This window comes from Bacillus rossius, chromosome 3, assembly GCF_032445375.1.
Source record: "Bacillus rossius redtenbacheri isolate Brsri chromosome 3, Brsri_v3, whole genome shotgun sequence".
NCBI lineage: Eukaryota > Metazoa > Arthropoda > Insecta > Phasmatodea > Bacillidae > Bacillus > Bacillus rossius.
Window position 1 is genome coordinate 97325744 of NC_086332.1, and position 12218 is coordinate 97337961.

Here is a 12218-nt window from a genome sequence, read left to right on the forward strand (position 1 = left end):
TTTCGGACGGTATTTTTCGTAGATTACAGTTGAGACACTGGACTCAGTACATGCAGTGACTTGTAATTCATACATTATAAGCAAATACACTAGAAACTAATATCGGACAGCTACAAGATTTCTCAACATTTCTCCACAAAATCTGAAATTTGTTTCCTTGTAGTTACAATATGTTTTTTGCATAGTGTAGGTAATACCTACACCAGAATATTGCTTTATCTAGCCTTGAAAAACAATTTAATTTTTTAATACCTTGAATTTAGAGAGCTTATTTGTAGACCATTATGATAAATTCATTATTAGTTTTCATTTAATGCGAATTTACAATATTTTACAATTAATAAAAATAATATACATTCACATAAAGGTAAGAGCACCAGTAGTTGACACTTTAAGGAGCAAAATTCTGAAAAAACCCATTTGTAAAAAATAAAAACTTTACTAAACAAATGCCTGGTATGAGTCATATTTGTTGATATTTGACGAAAGTATGTATATGGTTGAATCAGACATTGTATACTATTTTATATTTTTTTAATGATATTATGTTGATGCATGTAAATGCATCAGTAGTTGACAATAGCAAGACTGCTGAATTTTAGTAGTTGACATATATAGTTGCACTAGTAGTTGACATCATATACAAACTCTATGCGTTATGTATTTAAAGTCATGTTACAGACAGAAATGACTAAATGTAAGTTACATTTCATATATGGTTTACACATCGCATGACACAGAACAGTGAAATTCATATTTTACTAGGTCATCAGACCCAAGATACCGTGGTACAGATAAAACTTCAATGATCTGTTTTGGCTCAACAACACTTACATCTTTTGTATCTCTGGCAAAATCTTTTTTCAGGCTATTGCATAATTGTAGTGTCATTACTTCAACTACTCCAACATCGTACACTTTCTGAACAATACAGACATATTTAAAACACTTTTTCTTTCCAGGGAAAGAAACGAGCACAAAATCACCTTTCCTGTGAGAAAATTTAGTAGGTGTAATATCATTGGTTTTTACTAGCTCACTTAAAATACTTTGCGCAAGTCCATTTTCATCAACCATATCCAAGTCACTGTGGTCGAAACTGACATCATCCATACTGCTTCCCTGTTCTACCCACTCTTCATCTTCTTCAGTTTCAGACACATGAAGTGATGTTTTTTGTATTTTCTTATCATTGTCTTCTTGTTATCAAGTAGCTTCAGTTTGTTAGCACTTTCACACTCTTCTTGTTTTGCCTTGCGTGCATTAGCTCTTTCTTGTTTCTGTTTTTTTCTTTTACCATTGCTGCTGTTTTTTTCATGATACAACTGCCATTGCTTAGCTGTCACTACACTTGGTATTTATTCTCTTATTCTTCGTTTTCCAGGATTTTGTTTGTATTCTGGCCAGAATAAAGCCTTTTTGAAAGGAGATGGAATATCTTTGATTGTTGATGTGATACATTTACTTTCATTTGTTTTAACATCTTGAAATTCAAGACGATTTTCTATTTTGATATCAGGTGCTGAGTTCTGGATTTGCAGTGTTTGTCTTTCTCCACTTCCTTCATGAACATTGCACAGACTTACTTAGGATTCAAGGTTTACTTGATCTGAATTATTTTGTGTCACAGCATTAATTTAATTTATTGCTAATGGTTCTTCATTTTATTCAGTGTGGTTTTCTACAATTTGTTGTATTTGATCCATGCAACTAAGACTTTCATTTGCTTGAAGATCGTCTTGCAAGCGACACTGAAGGAAGCAATCTTCATTAACGTTTTTCCACAATGAAAATAACGATTGATCTTGGGAATCCCCTTTCAATTCAGTACCCGAATCTCGGAAACTTTTAAGATTATATTCCCCAATATATTCTTCCAAGAATTGTTCTGAGGAACTTCTGTTAGTAACCACAGGACAAGAATCCATTGTTGGAATTTTGTAAATGTCTACAACTGCAGGATTCCATGGTATAAGTCCACACTTCCTAAATCCATTTTTGAGAATAGAAGGTGTAATGCATGCATTTAAAGTTTCTTCCAGCAAAGGTGTGAAATGGATTTTCTTCAATGTTGGATCAGCTAAGTGTTGCATTCTCCATTGATGCACTTTTTTTCTTCCATGCTTCTTTCAGCATGTGGAACACAGCAATGTCCATAGGCTGTATCAGGTGAGTCGAATTGGGAAGTAATGCTATAAGTATAATCCCATGTTCTTCGTAAAACTTGCTTGTGTGTAAGGTTAGGTGTGATGCATGCCCATCAACGAAAACGATAACAGGAAGATATTTTTTGCACGAGAAAGGGATGGAAAATGTTTGTGATGAATTCAAAGAAAAGAGGAGCAGTCATCCAACCAGTCTCAGATTTCCAATTCCCCAGTGTTTTGGAACACTGTCAGCTAATTCATGAGGCACTCTTTAATACTTGAAAACCACCAGTGTAGGCGCCAAATCTCCATTTGCATCTCCAGTAACCAACACAGTTAAACATTGTTTTTCATCAGAATTCACTTGTTGGTATACATTTTCTCTCCTTTCACACAAAGCACCTTATTTCCTTTTGGATTGAGAAAGATAGCGCTCTCGTCCAAATTAAACGCTCTTTCAGGTTGTTCGAGAATACTCACGTAGGTATTTGTGTTCTTTCAAATAGTTACTTATTTATTCAAACCATCTTGAAAGAGATTCCTTGCGAACTGATGCCCTACTGGAAGTAAGATTTTGAGCCATTCTACTGCTTATGATTGGATGACGTTTCAAAAATGCTATAAACCATGTTCGTCTTGACCGATTGCCTACAAATGGGTTTTTATGGTTAAGTTCCTTAATTATGTGCTGTACACTATCTAAAAGCTCAGTTTTCGTTATTGGAAACCCTGCATTTGCCACTGTAGTTATCCATGTCACTAAAACATCTTCCTCTTCTCTTGTGAAGACTGGTTGTGGACCCATCTGGCGTTTTATAGGAGTCTTCCCTGTCACTTTGTAGAACAAAGTGACACGAAGTACAGAGTGGCGCTTGGCTGCTGTAGCAACTGCAGTTACCCTAAGGTCATCATCCATTGCAGCATTCATTTGTTGCTCACTGTAATTAAGCATTTTTCCTTTCACAGGAGGCATTGTGGTATCCTGAATCCAAAAATGAAACACAAAAAGATTCCAGTTCTAGTAGTTGACATGTAATGTGTTAGTGGTTGACAAGGGGTGTCAAATACTAGTTACAGATTAAATAGAGCCATTTTGACCATTTTAATGAGAAACACTACTTACAATTTGAATACAGAATATTAGTGTATCTATTAATACAACATCATATAGTTGCACTAGTATTTGACATGGTTTGTCAACTACTAAAAATTTGCAAAATTTTTGTATCAGTACTTGACACCCCCATTAGTTTATATAACATAAACTAAAATCATTTATGCAGTATGCTAAGATATGTAGAATTTCATATAAAACATAATGCAATTATGAAACATGGGTAACATTAATAACAAAACATCATACATCATTTCATGTACCATTACCTGCTTAACTAATTTGTTAAGGAAATAACAATATTTCGTCAAAATACACACATGACTTCATGGCAACAACTTATACTCAAAATGGCGGCAAGGTTGTAAAAGTACTGATATCAACTTTCATACCAGATAGCCTTAGCAATATTTTGACATAGCTAGAAACTTGCTAAAAAATATATTTGGCTTATTATTAAGAATTAAAAATGAAAGTGTCAACTACTAAAGCACTGTCAACTACTGGTGCTCTTACCTTAAGTATGTTTTATTAATATTTAACATTTTTCATTATTGTCTCTAACAATACTCCAGAACCACAATTTTATAGAATCAGTGTTAGAAATGAGATAGGCCTAGTATTGAAATATCGGGTATCGGATCGGTAAATTTGGAAATATCGGAATCGGTATCGGTATCGGTTTTTGGATATCGGGCCATCACTAGTCTATGTAATGTTTATTTGACAGTAATGAAATGTGAAAGTGCATTATGTATCTACCCCACACAGTTTGTTCGTTTGTTTTATTGCATCTGTTATATTTTTTTCATACATAACTACAAAGATATTGAACAATTGCATAATTTAGTACGTACAATTTCATATAATGATATACTAATACTGTACGTATGTATGTATACTGCCACATAATAGTACATAAGTTACTAGTATTATTCACTGTAACACATTACTGTACTTCTGATTGCATTCTGTCGCGGCTGTGGTCGTTTACAGGGAAAGGGGGGTGGGGACTGACCATTTTTGTTTACGTTTCGTGGTAAAAAAATGGTTAAAGTGTATTATCCTGCATTTTGGGTTATCCGCGGCTTCGGCCCCCTTCATTACCGCGGATAATCGAGAGTTGACTGTATAGCTTTTCTTGTCGATATTCTGATAAAAATGGCACTTTTATTCAATTGATCAAACAGATCATTTGTTCCATCTTTATGCGACTGAAACCCACATGCAAAGCTGACTATGATGCTGACAGCACAATTATATGAACCTTATTGTGCAGCTAACTGACAGTAAAATGTGTTTATATTCTAGCTCTGATTGCTGAAGTTATATTGTACTCTGAAGGCTTTGAATCTTCAAAAGGCCTTGCACAAAAAATGGTCCAGATGTACAAACTGTCGAGTGAGCAACTTTCTCAGCAAGATCATTATGACTTTGGAATGAGGTAAGGTCTTAAATATACTGGATCATTTCTTACTTCCTGGTAAAATTTTTTGTTAGTTAGCAAACAAATTTTATCCTAAATGCATGACTTTCATATTTAATTTTCAGTTACATAGTTTAGTATGTAAAATATTATTTTTTTATTTTCTATTTTATGAATTCTAATTTTTTTTTTACCATTTTGCTTTTAATATTTATAGTTTAAAAGGTAACTAGGGGCCACATTTACAAGTTACCTGCCGTGTTCCATACTAAAGCCAAGCTAATATGAGATAAGTATTAATTTTCTATTCTATGAAGATAAAAGGAGGAGCTTGCTACTAGCTTTAGAAAGGTGTGTTAAAAGAAAATTTTCTATCAATTTTTAAAATAAATTTTTAACCATATGAAAAGCATTGAATAAGGAAAGGTAAGCAGTAAAACTGGTTTAGTTTCTTCCTGCATAATACATTTTTCCATTTAATACAATCAAATTTTTAGGTCCTGCCATTTTCTCCATATTAAATTTGTGCGTTATTATTTCTCACGTATAAGGTTCCGCTAGTACATATTTCGTTTCCCATATGAAACTATATGTTATTTTTAAATTTAAATCTATTTTCATTTGAAAATTACATTTTACTTACACCTCCAACTTGCATAGCACGAGTTCAATTAACGCGAATGTGCATAAAAAGAGTACAATTATTGTGGAGTGGTGTGAAATAAAAACCTGCATAATGCAAGGTGAGAATTAATTATTTGGTATAAATTTACTGCCGCGGGGTGTCGCCGCATCGTAAGATACATCGTGTGAATGCCGCTCGGGCAGTGACTAGCCGAGTTCGGCGTGTCAACTATTGCAGGAAAAAGCCGTCTCAGCTATCATGTTATGTTACCCGCCCGCCACGTGTGTGTGTCGTTTTCATGACTCAAAAGTGTTTCCCAGGCGACTGTAGATATACTAGTTATCGTCAAGCTTTGTTTTGTTGTACACTTTATAATCAGCTAGTCATTTTGTTTTTGTGCGTGGTAAAGTTCACAGTACAAATGTAATAATTATGAAACGTGAAAAAGAAGTAAAGTCTGATAAAGTGGTAGCAAAAAGAAAAACTATTTCTTTAGAAACGAAGTTGAAAGTTGTACTGCGTTCTAAAAACCATGAAGGCAACAGTGCAATTGGTTGCGCATTAGGCCTAAGTGAATCTACGGTACGGACCATTATCAAAAATAAAAGTGAACTGGAGAAACTGTTGTCATCTGATGCATTAACATCGACGGAGATGAGAGTGCGGAACTGAACACCCATCATGATTCACACTGAAAGACTGCTCGGTGAATGGGTGTTTGAAAAAGAAGTGTGGTGTTAATTCGGGTGTGATAAAAGAAAACGCATTAGACATTTTTTACTGCTTTAAAATCTAAGTACCTCGATAGTAGTGAAGTGTTTACAGCAAGTAAAGGATGGTTTTCAAGGTTCATAGACAGGTACAATATGCACTGTATTAAAAATAAAGGAGAAGCAGCTAGTGCTGATTCAGTTGCAGCTGCATCATATCCTAGCATTCTAGAAGACATCATCGCCGAGGGAGGCTTCAGTCCTCAACAAGTGTATAATGCAGACGAGACAGGTCTATATTGGAAGAAAATGCCTGACAGGACTTAATCAAGAGAGGAGAAGACTGTCCCCGGATTTAAGGCTTCCAAGGATAGGCTTACACTTCTGCTTGGCACTAATGCAAAGGGAGATAATAAATTAAAACCCGTATTAGTGTACCACTCCGAAAATCTTAGAGCACACAAAGGCTGCTCAAAACAACATTTGCCAGTAATCTGGAAGGCAAATCGTCAAGAATGTAGAGGAGAATGATCCTAACGAAGAAAGAAGTGACAACTTCAAAAAAGAAATCAATAAGGTATGTCAGGTGTACAAAGTCTTGTACGAACACAAAAAAAAAAAGTAAAACACAAACACGGCTAGAAAGTTTTTTTGCGCCTGCATCGACTTCCAAAAGAGCAGACCTTGTGAAGGAGGCGACGGCGCCGGCTTGGGAAAGAGAAGATAAAGGTTGATACATGCAAGCTACCCCTCCCACTTCAGGACAGGAAGTTGATTCACCCCCTGCTGTACTCGAACACAAAGACAGCTTGTTTACATTTTCACTCGTAGAGGAAGAAGCGACTACATCCACATCCGCTTTTCCCCCGGACAATCTAGTTAATCTTTCCATTTATGTAGAACAATCTGCAACTTATGTCATGTGAGTATACAAGTTAGTTTTTTGTTTTAGGTTGTTTTTTTTTAAACAGACTGTAGTGTTTTCAGAATTTCCCCTTCTTTTTTTTTCTTTTTCAGACAGCACCAAGGATGAGTGACCAAAATTTCTAAAAGGGTGCGCCACCGTTGGGTGACCAGAATTACTCTATGGAGTATATTTCCTAAAATGCCAAAATCTCTGATGTAAAATGTATTATAGTTGGGCGCCTAGAAAACTCTATAAAGTACTAGTGTTGTGATTGTGTATGTAGCACAACTACTAACCTCTACAGAATATTAAATAAAATATGTCTTGTTACGCTGGTAGTGAAAGTAAATTATTCTCAGGTTGTATGTACTGGTGTAGTTTGACTCTGTGTGAATATCAGAAAATAAAATGTCGTATATTTTCTTAGCAGTATGTCTCCTTCTTTTTGGTGTAAATATTCTGACCTTAAAATCAACAAATATAATGACTAAAACAATATTCTTTAACTGGTAGTGTGTTTAAAAGCATTAACTTCTCTATGGCTGCTGATCTCAGTGTAATAAAAATTAATTATTCTTTCAAGACAGCCAAAGCTAAATAATTCTTTCTCTCTGGTTTAACATACACATGATATGCAAGTATGGTTATCAATCGGAAAAATAAAAGATATAATGAAAATTTAACTTTTTACTAGGGTCAAAATTATGGTTGTATGGGTGACAATACTCTTTTACAACATATTTAAATGTAACATGAAAAGTGACAGAGTCAGTGATTAGCGAGCAACATACAAACACCTTTGGGACAAATATTCATATTTAAATAGGTTTTTCATTAAACAAAATTTCAATATCAGTTATACTTAAATGTCTTTCAGAATTAATTACGTTTTACGTAATTGAATCACTGAATAATGGTTTGGTTATCAGTCAATATTTTAAATCTTATTGAAACACATTTTACCTGGCAAATTAGTCTTTTTTTGTTACTACTAGCTCAGTCTCTTTCGGTAGATCAATCTATCTCAAGACTTCTGGACCTGGGGCTATTCTTTAAGCATTCAAGACAATTAATGACTTTAACAGACTTTAACTTCGATCTAGTACATATTACTGCTCAATGTAAATTAACCAGGTCCAGTATGTACAAGCTACAAGTCTTTAAGTCGTTAAGTCGTATTAAGTTGGTTTTGCAAGTTTCAAATTAGGTCTTGATCGTAAACATCATGGTTTAAGATATCTTGCCATTAGAATAGGACAGGTAACTTCTCGCTGTTCTTGTTAATTCGGGATGGGGCAGACAAACCTCGTCGCGTCGTTACAAGACCAAGAGGCTGTGGAAAACCTCTCCGAACCCCTGTCTCTCCTCCGATGTTGCTGGTTAGATCTCAGTCTCTCCTCCGATGTCGCTGGTTGGGTCTCCGTCTCGATGCACCTCCTCTCGTGCTGCTGGTACTCCCGCAGGACTGGCGTCGGTCACCTGGAGTCGTCTAGAAGGCTGATGTCCTCCGGTACACCGTCTACGATGCCGTCTACAGCCGTCGAACTCCTTCCATCTCGAAGATTGATAGTCGTTTCCTTTTTCTTCTTCTTAATTAGTCGTTGATCTAGTTCTATTTAGGCTATTAGTCAAAAACCTATCGTCGTCGTCGATTCTTTAGTAGAGCTCCGAACATCGGTAACTATCTCTTCTTCATTGCGTAGTTCCGGGCATTTCTTACAAAATCATCATTTTCACGTATATTCTAGCTATTCAGTCGTCGTTCCAATGTTTTACGTGATATTCTTATATTCATTTATGACTAAATCACGGAGCTCTCTCTCTCTAATCATTCTCCCATGATAGTAGAACAGAAACTAAAGTTCCAATTTGTTTTAAACAGTTAAAGTTTTCTGTATTGAACACACTCCGAAATCTCACTGGAAATTACTAAATTGTTTAAATAAAATATATGCGCAGTCAAGCGTCCAATCACATATCCTCTTTCCTCAGTCATGACCCAAAAACAATATTAAAATGTGCAAGCTCATTTCCTATTCGTCGCCGTTTAACAAATGTTTGCAAAGACATTTCATAAAATTATTACTTAGATAAAACAAGATAAAACATGAAAATATTAAAGAGTAAAACCAAATTGACCTGACCATAGAGAGACAATACTTGTAAATATAATTCATAACAGGGCTAAGACAAAGTCATAGAGGTAAGAAGTAAAAATAATAAACATAAAATTCCTTTCTATTGAGGGCTTCTCAAATACCTCTATAAGACACACGTAATAATTTAGGAGAAAACTCAAAGGTAACTTGGTGTGTGTGCACCCAAACAGTTGTGCCATGTTTCATTATTGTTCTTAGATGTTTTTTCCTCAAAGTTAATACGATTGATGCTCTCTATCACTACGTGTGACAGTTTTATTACCTTCCCCTTGTATTTAAAAGGATTTTTTTTGTATCATGTAAAATAATATTGTTATTATCGGGGATAGTCGAACTCGCGTAATGCGAATTCACTTAGCGCGAGTATTTCTCGGAACCAATTGTTCGCGGTATGCGAGTCCGAGGTGTATTTAATTATCAACAATACATAGTTGTTCAATGTGAATCCAAGGGAGTAGGTTGCTGATACTCCAAACTGCTAACTCTCACAGCTGACCCAACTCCCTTGAATCCTTCACAAATTTAAGTGGAGAGCCGAATGGATGCTCCACCTCTGTTCTGAAAGTGTCGAAAGCATGAACTGTAGTTACTAGAAAGAGCAGTTTTAGAGACATGGGACCATCGATCGAACAGAACAAATCATAATTAAAAACACAGACCCCTTATTGTTTTTAAGAAAAAATTGCAAATCTCTTGCACATTATGTGCAGCATAAAGATCCACAGGCGGAAAAGTCTTTAAAAAGTATTACAATTTTGAGTCTGGTGAAAAGTCCATGTGGGTGCCTCAGGCTATTATTTAACATCAAAACAAATACCTTGGAAAAGGTCTGAAAATGAGAATAATATAGGAAAAATTAAGCGTGATTGCAAATATTTTGTCAAACTAACTTATAGTGCTAGAATAAATATTCACATAATACAAGTTAAATCGAGTGTGCCTTTACAATGAGTATAATAACTTGTACATTATTTATAACTCCAAAACATTATGGTTATAAATTGACAACTTTAATATTATGAAAAACAAGTCCAAGCGTTATTTACCAAAGCTACAATTGTACACATTAACATATTTTACAACTTCTTCTTTACGTAAGCTACATGTAAACGGAGCACCTCCGGGTTAAAACAATACCATGACTAAATATTACATAAGGTCTACTGACAAATAATTGCATTACATTAGGGTAACATAGAGACATTACGTTTCTTGCATGGGTGTGAACGCAGCAACGTGTGACATGGGCTTCTCATTACAGTTTAAACCTTGCATACAAATTAACTCTATTCCGTCCTCTGAACCGCTAGCATGACACAAACCATACATCGGCGAAAATTCCCCTTGAGCCCTATGAAGGCTTACAAGCAAGGAATGTAATATGTGAGTAATGCAACGATATGCAGGGTAGTTAAGGCAGAATATTTAGGTCCTGCAGCACACATAGTTTAAAATGACTAGATCAATTATCTTAACTCAATACCTCAGTTACCAGTTCTTTTTACGTTCCCCACACAATGCATTAAATGCCCACAAATACTTTCGTAACAAATCAGTGACCACACCAATGAACCAATTACGAGGCCAAAATGACATTCTCTCATCACGAGTTATAACATTTCCGCAATCTCTCATCAAACTGGATGAACGCGTTACTGAAATCATGAAACAAACTTAATTATTCAACATCTTAATGTCAAAAGTGTTTTTGACAAGTTGGGCCGAAAGGAAATTTAGAAAATGGGAAATTACTACTAAGCTTTGAGACGACTTACATTTGGCACGTCGTTCTCGTGCGAAGACGCAGCAAAACTGAATTAACTTAGCTGATGTACATCTTGCCAGATCAGAAGCAAGACAGCAAAGAAGGCTTTAGTAGGGTGAGCACACTAGTTCTGGGGCACAGTAAACAATCAAACAGGTGGGTGTGGCACTCCAAGAGGTGGGCGTGGCACCATGTGCCCGGAGCCACGTGGAGGGAATCCTCAGGTGGTTGTTGACATCACGTGGAGCGTGGTCTGCTCGGGCGACGGCATCTTGGTTCTAATTTAGGAAGCTAGGGAGCGCTAGTGTCGCGCACCGCATTTATTTTTACAAGTACAAAAATGGAAGGTATCGCGGCAGCGGGGTATTGATCCGTCAACCTTTGGATTGGTAGTCAGCAATACTAACCACACAGCCACGAAGCCAGTTGGAAATAATAATTTAAGATGTGGTACTACTTTCACAGTTATCTCTTGCACTGATAACGGAAAGTAATATTTTTATAAATGGAATAATAACAGGTTTATTCAGTGTAGCTACAGATGTTATACGATACAATTGCAAAAGAAGAAAATATTATTACAAGTTACTTTTGCCTGATAATAATCAAATGGCAGGTACGGGTAACTCTGTTAATAACACACACACACAACTTCCTGCCACTTAATGGGAGTAAAAAAAAATGTTTTTACACACAATATTTTATTTTTAAATTGAAATACTATTTTTATAATTAACTGAAATAATTCATATACACGTAATATTTAAATGGGTGGGGAATAAATATTTTAACTTGGGAGAAATTAAATTTGTATACAGGTACACGTAATATTTTAAGTGTGGAAAAAGTATTTTAACTTGAGGTAAATCTAAATAATATTAATTGAAGGCATTGCTAACGGGCTCCGAGCGCTGCTGGCTGGTGGTCCCTACGCGGGAGGCCGTCTGGGTTATTATTTAAACAGGAGGGGGGCACTGTCGCCACGTGTCTGCAAGGCTGGGGACACACCGAGAGCTCTCTTGGATAACCTACACAGCATTGGCAATATAAAAATTTAATATAATGACTATAAGGGAGAATACTCTCTATATATGCACAAGACATTCCTTTAAAAAAAATTCTTTTAGTTATGAATAATAACAACAACTGTGTGTGACGTAATAAGAATACTTGTAATAAAATGAGTGATATATTTTAAATAATATTACTTTTTTTTTTTTGAATAATTGCCACTGTATATTTAATTACTGTAAAAACAACATAAATATATCACTACAAGAAAACATATGTCTTTAACACACAAAAAAAAACGGTGTTTGAATTCGCCGACTAGTACTACATATACCTAAAAGTATTTTATTAACA

At 35.4% G+C, this 12218-nt stretch overlaps 1 protein-coding gene across 4 annotated transcripts in view; it reads left to right on the forward strand.

Moving 5' to 3' along the window:
* The window catches only part of LOC134531065 (dynein axonemal heavy chain 6), a 491808-nt gene that overhangs the window by 184379 nt on the left and 295211 nt on the right, over positions 1 to 12218 (forward strand). For all 4 annotated transcript variants that reach the window (XM_063366586.1, XM_063366584.1, XM_063366585.1 and 1 more), the window contains one exon: positions 4573 to 4705. In XM_063366586.1, coding sequence (XP_063222656.1) covers positions 4573 to 4705 — 133 coding nt within the window. The remainder of the gene's footprint in view (positions 1 to 4572; positions 4706 to 12218) is intronic.